The sequence below is a fragment of the Pomacea canaliculata genome, linkage group LG4 (assembly GCF_003073045.1).
Source record: "Pomacea canaliculata isolate SZHN2017 linkage group LG4, ASM307304v1, whole genome shotgun sequence".
NCBI lineage: Eukaryota > Metazoa > Mollusca > Gastropoda > Architaenioglossa > Ampullariidae > Pomacea > Pomacea canaliculata.
The window spans coordinates 26,230,902-26,254,003 of record NC_037593.1 but is presented as its reverse complement, the minus strand read 5'-3'; the positions used below and the strand labels follow the sequence as shown (position 1 = coordinate 26,254,003).

General features: G+C 41.0%; 1 protein-coding gene across 13 annotated transcripts in view; it reads left to right on the top strand.

Annotated features, from left to right (window-relative positions):
- Positions 1-21,703, top strand: part of LOC112562789 (kinesin-like protein KIF13A) — a 153,089-nt gene extending 131,386 nt beyond the window's left edge. The window contains exons 18-38 of one of the 13 annotated variants that reach the window (XM_025236278.1): positions 4,693-4,855; positions 5,325-5,510; positions 7,458-7,604; positions 8,160-8,288; positions 8,662-8,832; positions 9,295-9,579; positions 9,823-10,066; positions 10,218-10,344; positions 10,769-10,824; positions 11,341-11,471; positions 11,613-11,837; positions 12,172-12,225; positions 12,630-12,782; positions 13,201-13,284; positions 13,669-13,683; positions 14,838-14,873; positions 15,961-16,030; positions 17,997-18,053; positions 19,886-20,007; positions 20,395-20,587; positions 20,872-21,703. In XM_025236278.1, coding sequence (XP_025092063.1) covers positions 4,693-4,855; positions 5,325-5,510; positions 7,458-7,604; positions 8,160-8,288; positions 8,662-8,832; positions 9,295-9,579; positions 9,823-10,066; positions 10,218-10,344; positions 10,769-10,824; positions 11,341-11,471; positions 11,613-11,837; positions 12,172-12,225; positions 12,630-12,782; positions 13,201-13,284; positions 13,669-13,683; positions 14,838-14,873; positions 15,961-16,030; positions 17,997-18,053; positions 19,886-20,007; positions 20,395-20,587; positions 20,872-21,557 — 3,334 coding nt within the window. In that variant the 3' untranslated portion in view covers positions 21,558-21,703. Of the gene's footprint in view, positions 1-4,692; positions 4,856-5,324; positions 5,511-7,457; positions 7,605-8,159; positions 8,289-8,661; positions 8,833-9,294; positions 9,580-9,822; positions 10,067-10,217; positions 10,345-10,768; positions 10,825-11,340; positions 11,472-11,612; positions 11,838-12,171; positions 12,226-12,629; positions 12,783-13,200; positions 13,285-13,668; positions 13,684-14,837; positions 14,874-15,960; positions 16,130-17,996; positions 18,054-19,885; positions 20,008-20,394; positions 20,588-20,871 lie in introns of those variants that run through there. The other 12 variants (XM_025236277.1, XM_025236274.1, XM_025236279.1 and 9 more) reach the window with 12 other exon arrangements.
- Positions 21,704-23,102: the final 1,399 nt, after the last annotated feature.

Here is a 23,102-nt window from a genome sequence, read left to right as displayed (position 1 = left end):
CCAGCGACACAAAAATAAAATGACCCCTTGGCGCGCTCGTCACCCACATGGCCTTCCCCACAAAGTCCCAACGCGCATGTCACACATGATTGCCTCCTGCAAGCTCGAACCAACCACCTGTCACCCCTGCCAGGCAGGTGACGTAAATTATCTAGCTACCCCGCACGTCCTGACCCCCGACCCAACAAGTATGACACGTGACACCAAAAAAAAAGCATAGCACGTGGCACGACTTGCACGTCACCTTACCGCATGGTCTTCGTATATCCAACGAGCAACTCTCACGTGTCACCCAAATGCTAACGTTCGATTGGCTGTTTTGGATGACGTAAGAAGTGCAGCTGTGTGCCGTGCGCAGAATATTGCGTGCAGAGAGAGAGAGCCATGTTGCTGAGGTTGACCGTGGCCACAAGGAAACCCTAGACAACGCATGGTTGAGGGTTGACTCTGTGACCCGGGGGAGATAGACAAGAAAGTATTGACGAGTCTTTGTACGGCGAGAAATCCTGTAGAAAATATCTAGCGGAGGCTGGCCATGAGGAGGTCTTCCCGCGAGCCGAGGACAGAGGGCAGTGGGTCGAGTGCTGCCGCGGGGTGTGTACAAAGGGCAGACAATGCAGGAAGTGTCCCCCGGGCTGCTGGAGACGAAAGCACAGCTCCTGGTCTCGAGGGAGATAAGTCAATAACAGTAAGAACTTGCGCGATTCCTTCTCACGGCGTTTTTCTCCCCTCCTCTGGAAAAAAGAAATCCGAATTTCTATTGATGAACAATCAATTTGTAAGACTCTGGGCAAACCAAGGGACACTGGGATAAGGAGACGGGGGTGGCTGGTTGGGTGATGAGTCAGGGACGCGGGATTACGATGAAGGATGAAGAAAAGAGCGGGAGGGGAAGTGAGGGGTGTGTGGGAAGGGGAAGTCTGGGATTTGAGATCGTTCTGCTGCTGGTTTTCGCATTTCGGGAGGAGGGAATATTTCTCCCGTTCCTGTCGGTTTGAGGAGACATGTCTGACCATTGGTTTCCTCCCCTTCTCACGTGCGTGCACGCGCTATTGTGTATCGTTCGGTGGTTTGAGTGTTTTACATTATTTTTGACTGTTGTGTCTCATACTATTTTTTTTTCTCTATCTCTCTCTCACACACACATACATTCCTCGTGTGCTTTTTTGCACGTGCTCGTCCTTGTTGAGCTTCAGAGTTCGAAGTCAGTCGGAAATGAAGTCTGGCCGCGTCGGCATCCCATCGCCTGAGTGGGAGGGAGAACGCTGAAAGGATGCAAGGGATGATGGTCTAGATGACCGGAGATAGAAAAGGGACTGGGACATAACAGTTGGTAGGAATATGAAACACACTGCAACCAACAACACAGAGGTCAGCACCTAAAGTCTCACCCGACTTCTTTCATCGAGTCTGTACGGACTTCCATTTCGGGCGAAATACAAACAGTCATGGACTTAAATTTTGTACTTTGTTGACAGGCAGAAGCACACAAATATAAACTTTCATAGAATGTACCGGGGTTGTACACAGATTGTGTACATGAAGACGCGCGAGTGCGAAAGATGAAGGGAGGAGGAAAATGCGGGGGTGAGGTGAGGGTGGTAACTAAGGAACGATGCTGAATTAATGCAACGAGAATATGTGTGCCATGTTGTCAGTGTGACCATCGATTACACAAATGAAGAAGGATTTTATCTGTTCTGTGATAACATTGACACAAAAGGCAGCTCATAACAATATAAATGCTGTTTCAGATGCTTTATTTTCTTTGCGAAAATAGTTGTTGAATTTTTAAAGTTATTGTAAATAATTATATATATATGTGTGTGTTGTGAGCGATGATGTGTGTGTTGACGTAGTTAGTGAGAGGTAAGAGAAAAGTCTGAGTGCGGTGTAGGTAAACTGTCACGTGACGGTTTTGTTTCTTTTCACGAAATCAGACTTCTCTACAGAATTAAAGGGACTGATGGTCTGTGAGTGGAAAGACTTATATCTTCACAGTATCGTAGACATTCTCTTCCTGCAGTAGTAACCTGTAACGGGTTGGGGAGATAGGCCGATATATTTTACTGTTAGACCCTCCCTCTTTTTTTTTTTTTTGCCTTTCTCGTCCCTCATTGCATCCCACATCACACATTCCGCTGCCGACCGGGAGGATGGGGGATCGGGGTAATAGACTGGCACTTTTACTTCTACCGTATCGAATACTGGACATTTTTTTTTTTTTTTAGCATGGTGTTTGTGTACAGCAAACCTCCGAGGTGCCGCGGGCGGCAGACGTTATTTCGGAGGGACTGAAAACAAAGATTAATTGGCGGGACGTGGGTTCGGTCCCCTGTCTGCACATGAGACTCGTGCGCGACAGAAAGAAGTGCGCCATTTTCTCGGCCTCCTACTTGCTGCTGCCTCACGGACAGCAGCCATCGATCCTGCCAGTCGCCATCCGTGTCCCTCCCTCTCTCCCACCATCTTGCCGCCATTCGTTTTGCAGATTTGCAAGTGTTTGTGTGTCTACATTCATAATATATACCGTTATGTTGAGGCTTCCTTATCTGCAGTTAATTCATAATCTAACCGGCGGTAGAAAAGAAATTTGAAAGGATAAACGTTGCAGTGTGGTTACACAAAATAGAGACACTGGTTTCATTTCTCTTGAAACATTTATATTCTGTTAGAAAGGACATGACTGATTAGAGTGTTTATTACTTTAGACTGCAGCATTGCTACTTTGCTTCTTTTTCAGGACCTCTTATAAGTGTGATTTTAGTGGGATTCTCTTACGAAGTGGAAAAGGTGTCTTGTTATCCTTTGTCTTTTTAAGATTATAATTATTTTTCAAAACATGACAAAATGCAGATGTGATTTTCTTTTCTTTTTCCCATGTCATGTACCATATGCTCTAGCTCTGCTGGTCTTTCACCCCCTACTCCCCAGTTCTCTACCATTTGGGGGGTCCGGTGATACAATGGTTAGCGCCTATCACCATTACAGAGTGGATTGGTTGTTCTGGGTTCAGATCTCATCTCAGGCATGCTTGCTATTTCTCTGCATGTGACATCGGTTTACAGGGCTGACTGCTTTTCCATAATATGACTTTTATTGCTGGCTCCATGGGAAAACACCAGTCCACCCTCCCACCTCTAAGTCTACCATTTCCTGAAGTTGTTAAGCTCTAAGGAAGGGTTTGATGTGGAAGGATGAACAAGACAACTCAAAGCTAAAGTTCACCTCTTTAGTTTGTTTTGTTTCTCTGCGAACTGGAGAGTCCCAGTGTTACATTAGTATTAGTGTCACTTAAAATAATGGTTAATTTTCTGTGTATAGGTGTGCGTGCACTCGTCCATCCTCATCGTTGAATTTCTTACAGATTGTAGGGTTCCTACACTGGTCCTCATCTCTCTGTCTTTGGCAAATGTTTTGACCTTTTCCCAAGGTAAATTTGCTTCCTTTGGCTCCTGTATAAGGCCGCATTTCAATGTCTGTCTGGGGCGCCCTTTCTTTTTTCCGTCCCCAGGGGGTTTCAATCAGATGCCTGACTTCCTGGTGACTCTCATTCTCTTTTTGTCATGTATGCCCAGCATCTCCCTCTTTCCTTATTCTGACTTGTATTTCCAGTTTGATGTTTTGTTATTGCCCACAGGATTTCTTTTGGGAAACTGTCAAATCATTTGAGATGTTAGATCTTCCCAAGGCATTTGTTGACAAATGATTGAATCTGGCCGGAACTGAATGGAGCTACTTTCCATATCTCTGAGCCCTGCTGTAGGACAAATGGAGTTGAACATCTTGAAATTGATCCTGGTGGAGAGAGTGTTTGATATTCATTTTTGTTTTGATGTTTATGGACTTGGGGTGTTTTCTTGTGTGTCTTGCTTTTCTAAGATACGTGCATTTGTATGCCTCTACAAGTGCTCCCTCCCTCTTACCAGTTCATAAAATGGAACCTTAAAGTTTTTCTGTGTAAATCTTGTGTCCTCAGAATCTTAGCTGTTAAAATAAATTTAAATAGCAATTTCACACTAGCAGGATACCCTGCTTCCCACCCCATCCCCCACTCACACCAGCTGATTTTGTTGCCAGCTTTCCAAGTTTCACTTTATTTGAGTGAAGTTTAATTCTTGCATGGAGCAGTGTAGCAAAATAGTTACAACTTTTGTACTCTTGGCCTCCCTTTGTTAACTTGACAGGTTGACAGTTCAAGTTCTGCAGTAGGGACAATGTTTTCACAGCTTTCCACCTTTCACTTTCCTCACTGATCTCTCTTTCTTCTCATATAGGCAAATTACAACATTGTAGAAATCCTGCTATGTAGTAGATGTGTGCTGACATTTCTTTTGCCTATTTTTTTAAAAATTCAGAGTCACTAGTAACAGCTTAGAATAGAATAAAAATAAAAATGCTCCAGAGCAGCCCATACCACCTATATAGGAGAGGGATTAACTTAGTGGCAACAAGAACAAACAGTGTGGATGTTCATAGGTATCTGTTGCCACATATTTTATAAGAATGTAAGTCTTTGACTTACTAATTATAACTGAACTGTTATTTAAAAACAGCATTGTATCTTAAACTGTCATTAATATTTTCAATTTGTTTTAAGTTTTTTTTTTTTTTGCTTTTTTTTATAGTTTGTGCTGTACAAACAATTTTTGTCCAGAAAAGCATTTAATAACTGTTCTTTGGCTTCTATAGGGACAAAAACTTCAAGCACAGCCTGGCAAAACTGAGAGAGGAGTTGGTCAAAGCTAACTCGCTGGTGCGTGAAGCCAACTTCCTATCTCAGGAGATGGGCAAGCAGACAGAATTTCATGTCACACTTCAGATTCCTGCAGCCAATCTCAGTCCCAACAGAAGGGTAACTATATTTTACCTTCAGCACTAAGGACATTTTTTTCACATCAGTTACAGTGTTAGCCTGCTCTTTCCAAAGATCAACTCACGTGCCGTGAAAATCTAATATTTACGGTCTCATTGGCTTTCGTTGTGATGAAGTGACATTATCTCGCCTGGGGACACTGAACTCCATTCATATTGATGCTAGGTAATTTTTGGCAGCATTGATATCCTTGAAGCTCCCTTCACCCTTGTGGTATTTGTCACCTGAGCACACACCCTTTGGCATGATGCACTAAATGATTAGTCTGGTGTCCTTTTGTTTGAGATAGGGGTTTTGTGTGAGAATTATGGGGGGAAGCAGGGATGTTCATGCTGCCTTGTTGAAAGTTTAGTAGAACAAAGCCAGGGATTCTGGTGACTTACATAGAAAGAAAAGCATGGATGAATATTTTTTTCACCTATCTTAAAAGACTTTTTGTGTGTTTTAGCGAGGAGCTTTTGTGAGCGAGCCAGCCATCTTGGTGAAGCGGAAGATGCGGAACAGCCAGATCTGGACGATGGAAAAGCTAGAGAATAAAATCATCGACATGAGGGAGATGTACGAGGAGCGCAAAGCGACAGGGCAGCCCATGATGGTAGAAGACCCTATTGATGAACTCGATGGCTCCAACTGGGTTTGTGCTCCTAGTGCTGCATGGCTTGTGCTGCTTTTTCTGATGTTTAGATACAGGAGAATTATATCAAGATGTTCCATGTACTATGGATTAACGCTTCTCGTAGCAGACTCACTAAATTAAAAGTGATATAGCCTTAAACGAAACGATGTGAGCAAACGAAGTGTGTGATGTTAGAATAAAACACTGACAGAAGCACAAAATGTTCTCTCCAAAAAGCACTTGTAGGATTGTGGATCTGTATGATGAGCATAGGACATTCTTTCTGCTCCATTTTCTTTATCTGATCCATTAGTTCCCCTGTTCTATCACTCTATAGTACACAAGAGTTCAATACAAAACTAATGTGTACCATTCTGGTGACGCGGTTAAGCGATACTATGTGTAATTCTGTGAGGTCATTCTGCCTTTTTCTTCTTTGTCCACAGCTCTTTTTGCCTTTATCTTTCAGCTTGTCTTTCAATTCTACATTCATGTATATGTGTGTGTGTGCATGCCGCAAGTGAGTCAGAACTAAAGAATGAAAGAAAAAATAATCCTAAGTATCTCTTGCCTTGTTCTGCTGATATTCAGTGCATTCAGCACTGGCTCTCATAAGTCCACCACAATGGAAGGTAAAATCACCTTGACCCTTTGCTTCCTCTTGCATGGTGAGGCTAGTACAGATGACTTCAGAACCATGGAGAGACCATTATTACAACTGATTATACTTGCCTGTGATTCTTTTCAATATTTAATTTTTTGATATCATTCTTCATAGTTCTTAGTTTCCTAACAAATGATTCCTTTCTGAGATGGTCATTGGTAATGACTATTAGTTTTTCATACTGGAAGAGAAATACAACTTTTTGAAATATAGTCACTTATACTTTTGAATTGTGGAAAAGTATACCATTTTCTGTCGTCAGTGTCTGGCTGTTCTCATGAATTAAGCATTTCGTCTTATCTGTTAATTTTATTGGAAAATTTCATGTGATTGAAGTAGTTTTCTTTTTGCTTTTTTTTTTTTAAATATATTTATTTCACATTTGTAAACATTTTTCAAGTTTAAGTTTTTGAGTGGTGATTTGTGCAGCATTTGTCTGCTTAGCTTTGCATTTTCTGCATATCATTGGAATCTGTTTCAAAGATTATGTGGAGTTTCACCATCTTCATTTATCTAAAACTATGTAGATGTAAAATTTACTTTTTTCTTGGCATGCTGCATTCAACACAGTAGCTATTGTGAGGTGATGTGCTGCTGTGCAGTGTGCTTCAGCTTGTGGAGTGGTAGCTTGTAGAGCTTTAGGTCCTACAGCAAATATGATAATTACAGGGGGATGGGAGGAAAGACAAAATGTTTTATAAAAGTTATTGGTGTGATTGACAAGATTGTTAGCAAAGACTGGTCAAATACATTTAATAATGGGATGAGTTATTTATAAGGCTTTAGTTAAATAATTTTCAGTATTTTGTAGCCTTGTGGTAGAAGACTTCTGTCAGATGCTCAGTGTTATAGGAAGCTTGTGTGTAACTAACTCATACTGATGAGCTTATTAACTGATGTTGGAGATATGAAAACATCATGATAGGCTTGCTTGCATTTTTGGTGTGTGTGTAATTCATGAATACTTACAAAATACGGAAACTTAATCTCAGATGAAACAGGAAAGGGTTGTTGTTTTTGCCTTTTTTATATAACATTCTCAGACCACATATATTTGATTGACATATTCACCTTTTTCTGGGAGTACTAGCCCATTAGTCTGATGGCATTTGTCAAAGAATTGCTGCTTTATATGATATTGATTTGAGGTTCATCTCAAAACTAAGAGGATGAATAATACATTGTACTAAAAAATAATAGTAATAATGATCTAGTTCTTGCTTCCCAGATTGTAAAAATACTTGCCTTGTAGCTTTTTGACAGATTACAGTTATTCATTGGAATCACTTATTTATGTGCAGGACAACGGCCCTCCAACTGTTGGTGACCCGTTTTATGAGTCACAAGAGAACCACAATTTAATTGGTGTGGCCAACATCTTCCTGGAGTGCCTGTTCCATGATGTGAAGCTAGATTATCACGTCCCTATCATCAGCCAGCAGGGGGAGGTAAGTCCAATCCATTTTTCGCATTGCATTGAGGGCAAAATCATAAGTGTAGGACAGGCAGCAATAGTGGCAAAGTTTTATTTTATTAGATAAGAGGGTTCTAAACTTCTTTCTGCATTTTTGTGATGATGAAATTGCTTTATTAATAACTTATGATGGATGTTACTTGCTTTCAAAATGTCATATGTCTGGGGTAAAAAAAAAAAACCACGTTTTGGTCTTGATTGGTATATGATAATAGCCAGAAAAAGTTTTCATGAAAAATGCATGCATCAGCCACTACCATCTGAGCATAAACTGGGTTTTTTTTAAAGCTTTCCATTGGGATGGAAAAGAAAATTAAATTACTATGCAAACGAATATGAAAGTATTTTGCAATGTGCCGTGCCTTTCACCAGTTCCTAGCACATTATCATCATACATTTTACACAAATGTGAGAGTGTGTGTATGCACACACTAGTGTATCTTTATGCTTGTAAATATTGGTAATTTTGTGGATAATTCTCTATTTTATATTTTAATGGGGACCATTTAGTTGTGTGTGCATCTTGTAGGTAGCTGGGAAACTTCACATTGAGATCTCAAAGATGGGCGGTGCGGTGCTGGATCGGTATGTCGACTTGGCTGCTGAAAATAACCAAGAGGAGACAACTGTGCCTATGGGTGCACCACTCTTGATTCGGGCAAGTGGTCTTTATCTGTGTACTGCTTTCTCTGGTGATCCACCACACTTGTAAGCAATGTTGGTGACCATTGGGTGTTAGCTATATGGCCAGATATAACTCCTCAAATGAAATGTACAGGCTTGGAATGAGATGAGCACTGTTTATAGTTGTCTTATGCTACATTTTGAAGCCAAGAAATTTCATGGATTTTCACATCAGTCTTTGCACTTGCAAAATAAAATATTTTTAAGTGAGGTGCTTTTGTCCTTGAGATACTTCAGTGTTTTTTACGATTGCTAGACTGAGATGGGACACCAACAGGGGAAATGTTTACTGTAAGTGAATTTTATTGCTGTTATTATTTTATTATAAAGGTTGTCTTTTACTTCAGGTGTGCATACGCGATGCTCGAGGACTGCCACCTGCCCTGTCACACTTTGTCTTCTGCCAGTACAACTTCTGGGGACATTCCGAAGCTGTTGTGGTACCACCAGAAATCAACCCAGACTACATCAACAAGAAAGATGATGACAGCGTCTCCTTTATATTCAACCATGAAAAGGTAATGAAAATCCTGACCAAATAATAATAAATGGTGATTTATCTCATGTGTACTTCAGTGGTCTGAACATTTATGGTCTAAAAATTGCGACTGTCATGCCGCATTAATAATTGTTGTATCATATGGTAAGCATCATAAAATTGAGAAAGTTCTGCAAAGGAAAAAAAAAAAAGCAATGAACAATGAAGTCTTCAGATCTTCTCTAATACTACATCCTAGTGTATTACACACCTCAAACATATCTACAAGCTAACTTGTATTCCTGCAGCTCTCTGAGAGAAAAACTTAGTAATTTGGAACTAGTAACTTGCAAATGAATCAAATGTGATAAATCTGTGTGCTGAGAAAACATTCACACTATCATAATTGCAGGTGGAAATAAATTTGAAGCTGATGCTCTTTACACTAAGTGATGACAGACTATAGTCTTAAACCTATTGATATTTTTTGGTTTGCTTACAGGTTTTCAGAGTGCCCATCACAGAAGAATTTATAGAGTTTAGCTCCGATGGAGCTCTGTCTATCGAAGTGTGGGGCCACCGTAGCCATGGTTTTGGCCAGCCTGTCACGGTTCTTGACACTGCCCAAGCTAAGTCACGGTCGGTTGCAGACAGGTGGAATGAAGTCATGCGCAAAATCGAAATGTGGGTTGAGTTCCATGAGTTGAATGATCAAGGAGAATACACACCTGTGGAAGTCATCTCCAAACCTGAGGTGCCTTGTGCAGGTGCTTTTCAACTGAGACAGGTGAGTTGGCATGTCTGATGAAACAATGTTTTTTACTTGCCTGAAGCAGCAGGCTTCTAAATTTCATACTGAAAATTTATCTTTCTTCGTAATTATACTCATTTTTGTGTTGGGTGCAGTCCTGCCAAGTTTGGGAAACCTGTGAAATAAAAATGCAAGTCAAATTGTACATGTACAGGTTGTTGGAGTTTTGCAGTATACCTGTGTAGTCTTTCATCAAGCTTCCAAAATATACCTGTGCAGGGACATTCACACCGTGTGCTAGTGAGAGTCAAGCCTGTGGCCAACTCGGGCACCTTGCCCCTCATCTGTGAGTGTATCACATCCCTGTCCATTGGCTGTCTGACCGTTCGGTCTAAACTACAGAAGGGGCTGGACAGCTATCAGGAAGAGGACTTGACAGTGTTGAGAGACCGCTGGTCCAAGGCCTTGGCTCGTCGTAAACAGTACTTGGATGAACAGATACAGAAGCTCATCAATAAGCAAGGTAACAGGCTGTGTGCATGCATGGATATACCTGAAGAAGCGGTATGCTTGTTTTATTATAAGTGCAGCTTTTTGTTTATTGCTGTTTTTAGTTTGCTTGTAATCCAGACTTGTAAGACAGACTTACCTCTATTAGTTCTGCTGTTCTGCAGATAAGAGCGAGGCAGACTCAGAGAGGGAAAGAGCACTTATTGAGCAGTGGGTGTGTTTGACAGAAGAGCGTAATGCTGTTCTCTTACCTGCTCCTGGCAGCAACATACCTGGGGCACCTGCAGACTGGTAAGATTTCAGGACTGTATTTGTGTCATGTCCAGCATGGAGAGAAGCATTGGCATTGTAAATTTACTTGTGATTGGAGCAGTGAGATTGCAAATGTATGTGATGGGGTTGCTAAGTGCATAAATGTTTTTGGATGATGTTCTGCCCTGTTAACCTGCCTCATGTAGAATGTTACGTAGATAACACAGACACACACACACATGGAGAGCAATGTTACAACTGACTTGTATCTTGCAATGAAGATACAGCACTGAGGGTTTAGAAGGCTTAATCAAACATACTGTGGAGTACCACATACATGCTTAAATAACCATAGACAACCATATACACACAGTCTGTTTGAAATTGTGGTGTGTGTCATTATGAAATCACTTCTGTCACCCATTGCAAACTTCGCATTTTTATATTTTGTGTATTTGTCCAGGGACCCTCCACCAAATGTTGAGGAGCACTCGCCAGTTCTCTTCTTGGATCTTAACGGTAAGTCTTGGTTGTCATGGCAGTCAACAAGGGAGCTAACAAAGTCACATTAATGGAATCACAGGTTCATGGTTGTTTGTTGTAGCTTGAACCTTTGAGGCAATGACCTTCAGTTGAAGTGGATTAGAGGGTCATTATCATATTTGTATTTATTCTCAAGACTTTCAGCAGTAAAAAAAAAAAATCACACATAAAAATATGTTCGCCTATGGCAGGCTGAGGTTTTCTAGTACATGCCCAATAATGGGTTCAAAACCATATTTGTCTGCATTTACATGGACACTAGGAGCAGACCAGTCTGGCATCTAAAATAAATTTAATTTATAGTGCTTATGAAAGAAAGTTTTTTTGTCTGTAGCAGATCGCCTACCTAGCAGGGATGCTTTGAGACAATCCATTTAAAAATTTAATAAAGACAAGAGTTATAGGAAAAGCAGAAAGAAAGGTGTAGGGGGGTGGGGTGGCTAGAGATGTCATTGACAACACTGCTGGCATAATTCCACTACCTGTCTACAGCTGATGACATGAGCACACCCAGTGTCAAGGAAGGCCTGCAGGCAGTGGGAGTCAACTCCATTTTGCCCAAGGAACATGGCACCCAGTTTGTCTCCCTTCCTCTCATCAAGTGCTATTCAGAGATGGAGAACGTAAGACCAGCTGCATTTCTTTGTTATTAGACTGTGTAATGACTTGTGAGTAACATGTTATGAAAGGAAAATTCTAGATGTCAACTATTTGTGCGATGTAAGCCAAAAGTATGGAACCTTGTTTTTGTGATTGCTCTCCAGGTTTGTGCTATTGCCTCCTGGGACTCCTCTCTGCATGATTCACCAAACCTAAACCGGGTGACTCCTGCCAGTGAGCGGATCTACATGGTAGTGAAGGCTGTGGTGAGGCTAAGCCATCCTGCATCCATGGAACTGGTGCTACGCAAACGAGTGGCCATCAACATCTACAAAAAGCAGAGTCTTACCTCCCTTACCCACATGCTAAAAAACAGGATTATTGGCTCTGTAAGTTTTTTTTAAAGTTTTCCAGCTACAAATCAAAATATCGCAAAAGAAAAGTTATTTTTTTGGTGGGGAAGGGAGGTTCCTTCTCCACAGTTGGCAAGGGAGGTTCCTTCTCCACATTTTAACCCTTGTTATCCTGACATTTTATCGCAAGGCAGTATAAGATTCATGGTCAGAAAATCCCAGATTTTAAAAATTAAAAACCTGAATGTAATTGTGAATCAGTTTTAAATTCATTTGATTTGATGTACTTCTGCTCTTCTTCTTGTTATCTTCCTTCCCCATTTTCATTTTTAGGCATTATCTGGAAATAATGCCATACATGATTTTGCAGGATTTCCTGTACAGCAGTGGAATCATATATGAGGTGGTTTCCAACATGCCAAAGGTGAGTTTAACAGCTGTTACTTGAACAGTTCTGTCATGTGTCAGTAGGGCTGTGCCCATTGTACAAAAACAGTTTTGATAAGTGCACAAAAGGGCTGAATGTATGGGCACATAAATGTTCGTGCAACAAAGACTGCATGGAGTTACTTCCACACCAACACACAATACCCATGGAGAACCTATGTGGATTTTAACATCCTGGCTTCAGATTTCTTCAAGGCAAGGTAATGACTGGATATAATATCTTTCACAGGGAGCCTATCGGGTTTTATTTGAATATACTAGATTTGTCTCCCTTCATTCATACCATTTCTTTTCCTGCAGTACAAAATCATTAGAAGTGCTTACCTTTTAAAACAAAACCAGCAAACCATTCCTCAGGACCTGAACTCTGGTTTTGTGCAGGGCTCAGAGGAACTGGAAGACATGGAGACTTTGGCCCAGATAGCTGCCTCCCACAATGACACCTCTGCCATTGATGGCGAAACATACATTGAAAAATATATCAAAGGGATTTCTGCTGTGGAGAGCATTCTTACACTGGATAGACTTAGACAGGTGAGATTTGGTTATTAAGAAGATAACAATAGCAGATATTCAAGACAGCTAGTGGGTAAGATTCTGATATTTAGGAGATGGATAAAAGCAGAAATATGCTCCAGATTAGAATCTTTGATAAGACTTAAACAGACACGAAAGAAGCTTTATAATAATTGAAACATTTATGATTTAAAGAAAGAATTTTCATACCAATGGTGCATTATTGAAAGGCTCATGATTGGTAAACTGCTAAGTTTTTGACAGGGCAGTCTGTTTGATTTTTTAAGGTGTTTGAGCTGTCTGATCTTATTTTTCAAGTAACAGTGTTGGTTGCATGCTCACCATATTCATTTTATAATTAGAAACTTTTCCAAACCACACTTCAGTGAAGTATTTTCAGCTGTAAATGGGTCTGTTGATGTTTATATGTTTGCAGGAAGTTGCCGTCAAACAACACCTGAAGGTGTCTGGCCGACCTTCCAATTTGAGAAAAACAACAAGTGTGCCCAACATCAATCAGGTAGAAAAAGATGCAGCTACTGCTTTGCTTTTATGTCAGAATATTTTCTTTAAAACGTCGGGTTTTTTTTAATAAAGAAAGATCATCAATAAACTGCCTCTGTGGAATTCAGTTCTAATTTCCTATATTAGCAACTTGCGACTGCTAAAATTTTTTCTCACACATCATTATGTCTCTAGTTCTCATCCTGTCTTTTCAGTTTTACCATGTTACATTCTCTAAAGAAAGACTTCATTTCAAGAAGATTTTATGCCATCTCTGTTTTTTTTTATTTTCTCCTAGTATTCTTTATTCATTTTTATTATCAGGCAAGCATTATATCCAGTTAAAAAAATAATTATCTTTTTTTATTTACCTCATGGGTCTTTCATTTTCCTTTTGAAGGCAAATCCTAACAAGGTAAATGTGAGTGTGTAGTGTTCCTAGATTGATTGCTGAGTAAAATGCAGTTATGCTAGCTCTGTCCTGCTTGTCTCTAACTCTCTGCACTCAGCTTGGCTATGGGTGTAGGAAATGTTGAATGCAATGAACCACCACGTATGGGAAATAGAGAAAATAAGCTTGACAGCTGTTTGGAAGTGTTGGCATGATTATGATAAAGATATATGCATGAGTCATTACTAAGTTGGGGAATATTCAACACACACACACAAATGTGTATATATGTATATTGAACATAAAAAATGTTTTGTGTGTATGGTAGACTGTCTGAGCAGTTTTTTCCTGCATCTTGTTCCTTTCTCTGTTAAAGGTCTTTTTTCGTAGGGAGTGCTTTATGCTTTATTCACTTTTCCATGGAAATCTGACATTGCTAGCATCAGCTAGTCATGGCTAGTCATTTTGCTCAGATCTTTCAAAACATCAGAAAAAAATCTTCCTATTTCAGAAATCATGCTCAGCTTAAATAGACTGGCAAGGTCCATGTTACTTGCCAGCTGTTAAAGATCATCAGTCGGATTTTACAGAAGCGTTGCTGGGCCAGTCAGTGACATGAGTTTGTAGGCAAGGCTTGTGTGGTAGCAACATTTTCAGCTGGACTAGTGTAATAGCTAGCTTATTCACAAGATAAATATAAGGACAGTAATAAAAGATCTTTCATAATATCTTGTTATGACCATTTTCATATCCATTTATATCCATTTAACGCTGATAAGAGAATAATCTCGCATTTTAATCCTGTTTGAAAATGATTTGAAAATACTGTGATGAGTTTTCAGCCACGGTTACTATTCCTGTCTATCATCTGCTTAAATTGAACCTAACATTTTCCTAAAACACTGTTTTCTTGGATAGCACTTGCTTTTTTTTTTTCTCTCTCACACACACACATACTTTATAAGTCGGAGAGAAAAATAGGGGAACTTATGAATTAGTCTAAATACAACAGCATGGCAAACTCACAAGACCAGGAGTTTGACAAACTGTATTTGCTAGGGTGAAGAAGTAGTGTGTTTAGTTAGTTGCTTACATAGAGGTGTGTGGCTTACTAATGTAGTTTAATATGGTTTACTGTGGTTTACTAATGCCTGTTTGATTTCTCTCCCTGCCTGCAGATTGTCACTTCTCCTATTGCGGCACTTGAGTACCAGGTACTGATCTTAAATTCAGTTCACAAAACTGGTGTTTAGATTTTAATGCCTTTTCCAGAGGCACTTATTTTGCACTCATATATTTATATAACTATCCACAATGCTGTTTTGCTAACAACTTTATGCAGAGTTACCACTGCAGTTACATAGTAAAGTGTTGTGTTAAGCTGGGTTTTGGTCATTAGAAAGGTGATGGTTACTGGTGAATTGTTGTTTTTGTGTTTTTGAAGTTGAGGTTTTTATGGCTGGTGAAAGGTCCTTTGTATCCTTACAAATAGGGACTAACTTTTGACCAAAGTTTTTGTAAAAAAAAAAAAATAGCTAAAACTTTGACAGACTTGGTAAAAAGTTCAAGGATGTTTCTCTGTTTAAGAGCCTAAAGAAAGTTGGCTGAAGAGTGTATTATTTAATTTTTTCTTTTAAATATCATTAAAAGATGTGATTCTAGGTGTGATGGTGATTGCTATCGTTTTTCCTGACTTAAGCTTGTTGCTTGTTGCAAAAAAGCAACTTGGCAGTTTTTTGGCAGAGTATTAGTGACATAAGAATTTAACAGTAGTTAATATTTATCCTGGCAATAAGCAAATGCTGTTTGAAGTAAAAACACTGTACTCACATTTGGCTCATGCTACAAAGAGGAAGGAGATAAATAAAAGCTGCATGATGTCTAGTGAAGGGACTGTGCTTCTCCCCTACCACAACCCAACACAAACACACACTGACAGCTTTAATCACTCCCTGAAACTATAATTCATCTTTTTTCCTATTGAAAGAGGACTAACTTTAATCATGAATGTATGTAACTAGATGATTGCATTGATCGTGGCTGTATAGATTTCTCTGTATGACATTTAAAAGTGAGTTTAAAAAAAGAGAAGCTGTTGCTTTTCACAGCTGATATTTTGAGGAGTTATGAGAAAAGCGTCACCAGGAAAAATAATTTTTAAATAGATGTTTTAATTAATTGTTGCTTGTAAAGGCAGATAAAAGTTGGGTATGGGTGGACCACAAGCAGTAATGTATGGCGTAGGAACTGGCATAGGAAGCGGCCGCACTGCATGATCTTATGCATGACCTTTCCTTTCAGCTTCGTGCGGACAGTGTACAGGACCTTTCTATGCTGGACCAGTTCTCCCCAAAGTCCCACAGCTTTCCTGGTGAGTTGATCCAACTGCGATCTCTATCAGAAGTCAGTGAAACCATGGCAACCATAGCTAAGGCAGCCTGCCAGTGCAAACGCCACTCGTTTTCTTTCGGTGGGTGTCCTGCAGCCAGCATACACATGCTTGTAACCCACCCCTGTACAACAAGTGTGCACAGCAACTTTTTTTTTGCATTATTTTGATCTAGCTCCGGTTCTCATGGTCACCACGTTGAATGTCTGTCACCACCTCTATGCAGTGTCCTCATTTTCTCGGTGGAGCAATGCTTTGGCATGAGAAATATTTGTCGTTTTGAGAGCTTGACCTGCCTAGAACTGTGTTCATTTCATTATATTAATGATTTTAAGTGCTTGAGTCACAGATTGGCTGCTTTGTTTGGCACACAGACCATAAAAGTGCCTCACAACAAAACCTCCATGTTGGCTATGTAGAGTACATGACACAATTGCAGCTAAAACTGCCTGAATTCATGTACTTGTACAACAAGAATATTATTTGTGATTATAAAGTTATGCAAGATTCAAACCTTTATCCCCTTTTTTTTCCTCTTTTTTTTTTTTTTTTTTAGGAAAGCTTTGCGTGGCTTCGCATTTGTGCCTGCCTGGAGGCTGTTGTCATGGTTTCATTTTATTCATCGTTTTTAAACCCTTTCTTTTAAATAGGGAAAGATTATTTGTTTCAGGCAAAGTATGAATTGTGAATATGAAATGTGTTTAAGTCAGAAATCTTTTTGTACAGAATAAAATCATATGGGCTTTTCTTTATCGCATTTTTCTTTGGTGTATATCTTCATGAACCATTCATTCGTTTACGTTGAAAACAGTTCATTTTGCTACCTTTTGAATATCGTTTTTTCAAACTTCTTAAGTGGGAACATTTTGAAAAAGACAACTGAAGCTGTCATGTTTAAGGCATTTTGTCCCTGCATACAAATAAATGCCATTTTTACCACCCTTGCTACTGTGAATATATGCCTTGTGGAGTATGTGTTAGGCACTGGAAAATTTGTTTACTCTTCTGAAACTACAATTTTGAATTTTAAAATTTGGGTATCAACCTTTCAAACTGTTTGCCTGGAGGAGGCAGGGGAATATGTTGAGACCATCACATTGGCTGAAAACACTTGAGAATTTGGAAACTTTTGTTTGAGTTGGGTTACAAATGTGGGTTAGTGTGAAAAGAAGAAAGTGACTTTGCAGAGCACTGACAGATTGGGTTCCAATCTAATTATATCTCACCACAAAAAATGAAATGCATGCGAAATGGACCTTCAATAACGCGAAGAGGTTTGGGGTAAAATAGTGAAAAATCCCATTGCCCCGCAGTTGTGACTTTAAGTTTGCTACATCTAGAGCACAGCATGTGGAAAGGAGTCCAACCAGTCATCATACTACTCTCTTTTACTTTCCCTGGTAAATCGGGGTACCTATAATTGTGAATGAGCGGTGGGAGTTTTCCAGTTACTGACCAAAATGAATTTCTAGCAAACAAACGTCTGCTTTAGAATCAGTTGCACTAACCACATGGCTTCAGGGTGCAAAATATATCTTCCCCATGTTCAGTAAAGAATTGCTTCAGCTGAGGACTACCTCAAAAAATAAGGTATCAGTAACAGTTATTGCCCCCTTTCAACAGATTGGTGAGTTTCTTTGTGAAGGGAAAAAGGTGTTGGGAGGGTTTGTTGAAGAATGCTAGATTCTCAGATACCTTCTCAGATATCAAGCTGCAGGTCCAAACGCATTAGCAACACTTTGTCAAGGAAAACAGCAGTTTTTTTTTTAAGTTTTGCTTCAAGCAGCTTGGCACATGTCTTAACTAGAACAGTGTTGTCAGGAACCAGCAGTTGTGGCTAATTTTTATGTCGAACTGGGCCAGCAGAACCAAATGTAGAGCTTGATATATTGTATAGCCTCGTCTTTTGTGTTCATGGCGACTGAATGGATTTCTTCTGCCATTTCAGCTCGTCCGAATTTTCTGAGTCTGCGAAGTAGCACTTGCTCAGGGTCCTACGCTAAATGTACGTGCGCTGATCAGTTTCCTCCTTCCGTGTCTGATATGTTCGGTGATGCTCACAGTTCAGTTCTGCATGTTAGCTGTTGTAAGCTTCAGAATTTCTTTGTGCATGTTAGCTACCTGAAATGTGCATGACATTTTTTTTAACAGTTAAGAGCATGATTTCTGTTGAGCATGTAATTAGTCTTGAATAATGCTCATTTTGTGATGTTTGCCAGCCTTTATCAGGTCCTGGCCAAACAGACTGCATTTTTGGACTTGTTAAAACAAAAACTGCACTTTGCTAACCTGCACTGACGCCAGTTTCTACAAACTTGTGCTAATGTTTCTGCCTTTCAGGCAAATCATGAAGGTTTTTTTTTTTTTAACTAAGAATCCAGGTCCTTGATGTTGACCACATAATAGTTTTTGAGATGTCTTTATTGTATTCGTTGTCAGGGAGCTGCACAATAAAAGTTTTTTTCTTTTTGCTGCACTTATCATATTCAGGGATGGGCATACAGAATTTGTAAAAAAGTTACTAGTCATTGTAGAGGGGAAATGAAGATGTTCATGCATTGTCAGCAAGTCCTTTAGTCTGCGCAGTGTTTCATGACTGGCAGTAAGGTGCAGTTGCTTTGCTGATAGTCTCATGACCAACACTACTATCATCATTGCCGTGGTTATGATTTCTTTCTATTCATTGTGTTTAATTTTATTGCTGTTGTACTGCTGGACAAGGATGTTTCTGTGCAGTTAGGCACTTGTGTTTTATCACTTAAATATGCATTTTTTAATAGCCATAAATTTTAGTGCAGGGGTATAAAGTGCTTGTAAATCTTGTATCAAATTTAAAGCTAATTTATCGCAAACATTGCCTACAATAGAATATAAATTCTCCTCCAATGCAGTTAATTAAGGATAAAAGCAAGGCTATAATATTTACAATGTTCTGAAATAAGTTCGTTGAGTGTGATCTTTTGCATTAGCCTAAAGTGTAACTTTCCCAGCATGCTTTAAAGAGCTTTTATCTGCTTTCTATAATTTGCATAGCAAGTTGGCACCAACACTCAGCAGCATGAAAGTTTGATGATTTATTTTTGCTTGCATCCTGTCACAAAAGCCAATTCTCCAATTCTCCAAAGTTATCTTTTGTGCCTTGAAAAGCATACAGTCTTCCTTCCTTAACAATAATCTTCCCTAGTGTCAGAACTTTGAATATGTGCTACAAGAAGCATTTATATATGCAAAGGAAAAAGGTTGTTCAACTTAATGAAAATGGTTTAAGGTTATGCAAGTGTATATTTTTCTTTAAGCACTGAAAATGTTACATCATTAATCATAGTCATTCAACAATGTGGCCTAAAATGTTTTGTGTGTGATATGGATGGTGGGTATTGTTGGATATCTATTTCAGCCATCGTTTTACAAAATTTGTTCGTGTGTACCCTGTTGAAATTTGTAGTTGGCCAGTCAAGTAGCTAGAGCATTTGATGATGATGTGTTCTTGTCTTAAGCAGTGTCATGATATTATTTGTACGTTTAGTCTGGTGCGCTTCTCTTTCAGTATTTTACAGTTTTATGATGACTTTAGTAAACATCACAACAACATAAATTTATAGGTAAAGGTTTTAGGCATGTTAGTAACAACCATGATTTTATTTCACTCAGCAATTGCTGATTGTTGAACATTTGAGGTTCGCTGTCGCCAATTTTTTCTTGAAGTTGGAAACATTTTAAATAAGATAAAGGTAGAGGAACCCTTGATAAACCTTTGTAATGGGATATATTTTCTAAGATTTTACTTTTGGTGTGCTTTTATCTCGGCACCTAATGCTGTGACTTTTTTCAAAACAGCCACACCTAAGCTGGTCAGTCCGCTGTCCACTACTGGCAAGCTGGTCAAACCCATGATGACCCTTGTGGAAGAACAGCACCAACGTGAGGCGTGGCCCCTCCTGAGAAAAGACACAGAGGAGGTTGGTACTTCGCTTTGTGTTTTAAAAAAAGGGATAAAGTCGAGTCAGGGGGGAGTGTTTCTCGGAACAGAACCAAGTTGTTAGTGATTGTGTTTATTTTCTCTTTCTCACTATATTTCTTTCTCCCCGACCCTCTGAAGAACCAAGATAACCATTAAAAGTTGGGGTCAAGTTGGGAAAGGGGAAAAATAGTTGCACTACATTGGAATCGAACCGGCTATGTTGGTTTCGGACTTGGTGCGGTAGACATCCGTGTAGAATTCTAGAGTTAGAAAGGGAGGTTACAGACATGTAGCACTAGGGAGTTATCTTTGTTGGTAACTATGAGGAAACGCCCCATGCCAGAGGTGGTAGTAGGCTTCATCTCAGTGTGTGTTCGTGTTGTAGGACCTGGACGAGGAGGACGAGCTGCCAATGCCTAAACCCCACGTGGCTCGCCGCCTGCTTGATGCAGATTTTGTCGATACCCACAGCATTGACTCCGATGACTACCAGGAGTTCGAGTCTTACCAGTCCCAACAGACCAAGGGCGATGGTGCCAAAGATTCCCACGCGCCTCACGCTGGTACAACTGCCACAGGTCAGTCCTAGTGTTCATGGTGACAGGTTCAGTGTTCACAAAGTAGTATGTTCTGATGTTCATAGTTACAGCTGTGTAGGATCAGTCCTAGTGTTCATGTAGACATAGGCTTGCACGCGAAGAGAAAGAAACCTATTCGAACATCTTTTCAGCCGTTGTTTTTTCTGTGTTCCATCCGTCAAAGACGATATGTTCATAAATTATCTGTTAGAAAGAGTATTTCAAAAGTTGTGCTCGAAAGATGTTTTCATTCTTTCCTGACTTTTGCTGTGGGTTCGTTGCAGCCACCCAGATGACCCCCTCATCAACAGCGGACAGTCTGGCGGAGGCCCCCATCAAGAACTACACCCCCAGCATGACCTCCAGTGGCTACGGGTCGCAGGCCGTCTCCACCCTCACCCTGTCCTCAGAGGACTCGCTCAGCATCAAGAGCATCGAAGATCAGTCCGAGGCCGGCACCCGCCACGTGCAGCTCGGAGGTCACAAGGCCGAGGGGGCAGAGGTCAGCGTGGACAGCGAGGCTGACGAGCATGTCGGAGACGTGGTGGGCTGCCTGGCCAAGGAGGCCCTGAACGAGGAAACGGAAGAAGAGGAGTACGGCGACGAAGGTGACGATGAAACGAAAGCGAGGAACAATGAGTCTGGCCAGTCGCTGGGCGACGGTGGCGACTCCTCGCTCAAGACGAGCCCGCCTCACGTGACAACAGCAACAGCTGCGGCGGCGTCTGGTGCAGATCGCACCTGGAGCAACAGTGACGTGGACAGTGATCCTTACAGCATCACGGCCATGGACGAACTGGAGAAGCTGGGGATGGTGGAGGAGGAAGAGGAAGGGGCGGATGGGGTTCAAAGAGGAGGGGAGAGAAAGCGCTGCTGCTGCAGCAAACGGCAGAAACTCCGCCCAGCGACAACAACCGCCGGCTGCCCACGTCACGAACCACCCGGTGGTGGAGGTGACAGCCGCAGCTGACCTTCACCCCAAGCACCAGGAAGGAAGTGCCAAGCGGGTGGTCGGCAAGCGCAAGGGTCTGGGCATCCGCCCCAAGTCCATGGTGGTGTCGCCACAGGCCGAGAAAATCACCAAGGCCTGGCTGGACACGCAGGAAGACTTGCACCACAGACACAGTCTTCATCTGTCGGACGATGCTTTGATAGGTGAGTATTGTACTAGCTCCATGATTTCCCTGGGATTTTGGAAGGAAAGCTTGTGGAAATCAGGACTGTAGAGAACCAGATGTTGTGCCTGTTGTTTCTGAACCAGAATCAATACGCAGTGCTTGAAGAAAAATTAACGCTTATGTTGGATTCTACTTCACTGAAGACAGGAGGATGAACTTTTTTAAGTAAAATAACTTCAAATTTCATTTGTCGCCTTTACATCCGCGTTGACATCCGTCTCATCTCGGAAGCCTAATGACTGAAAGGCTTCTTTGTTTGCCGAGTGCTAGTAGCTTAATGTTGATTTTTTTTCTGCATCCTATTCTCGGTTTTTCCATCAAAGGACAACTGTAGACAGCTGCATGCATTTTCTCTTGCCGCTGATCCAGACTTGGAAACTTGTGTGACATATCCCTGATAATATCAACCCCAATCACATTTGAAATGATCTCGTGCAGGTGTGGACGACAACATGAGCGAATGCTCGTTTGGCAGCAGAGCTGACCTGGACCGTCTGCACGAGGGCCCCGTACCTTCCTGGATCCAGCCAGGGGAGGGGGTGACGGTGACGTGTACCAACGGCCCCAGCAAGAGTGGAGTGGTCCGGTTCGTGGGGCCGGTACAGTTTGCATCAGGAGCATGGGTTGGGGTGGAGCTGGACCAGCCAGAAGGTAAGCAGCGCTTGTGGAGTGACTTCAGAAATTTCTCAAGAAGGTAAAGACTGTATCTGTTTGGGTAACAACAAGTAAGCATAAATGTATTAATTGATGGTGTTATTGTTTGGATACTCCTGATCACTAGCTAATAAGCACTTTTTTATATTCCCCCTTCTTTTTTTCTTCATCACAGGGAAAAACGACGGGCATATAAAGGGCGTGCGCTACTTCTCGTGCCAGCCTCGCCATGGGATATTTGTGCGGCCAGACAAACTAGCCTGGGACAAAAGTCGCAAGAATTCTCGTAAAGGACCAACGTCCAACCGAAAGAGCTCTCCGCTGGGCGGATCGCTGTCGAACCTCTACCGACCCAGCAGCTCTCCCTCAGCTTCGTCTGCGTCGTCCCTCATGAAATCCACAGCTTCAAGCCAGGCGAAAAAAAAGTAAAACGGACGCCCAATCCCAGCGGACCAAGCTGAGCCGCCGCTCCCTCGTGTAGCAACCCACCCAGCCCCTCCTTTTTTTTTTCTTTTGCTAGATGGAAGCGGCCATTCTGCTGCTAATTTGTGCTAAAGATTTTTAAAAAAAGAAAAAAACCCGTGACTAACCTGTTTGTATATAGACAGTGTCTGGCTAACTCTGTAACGGTGCAGTAGCTAGAGATAGTGAGTTACCATAACCAGGAGTTGTGCGTGTGCCAG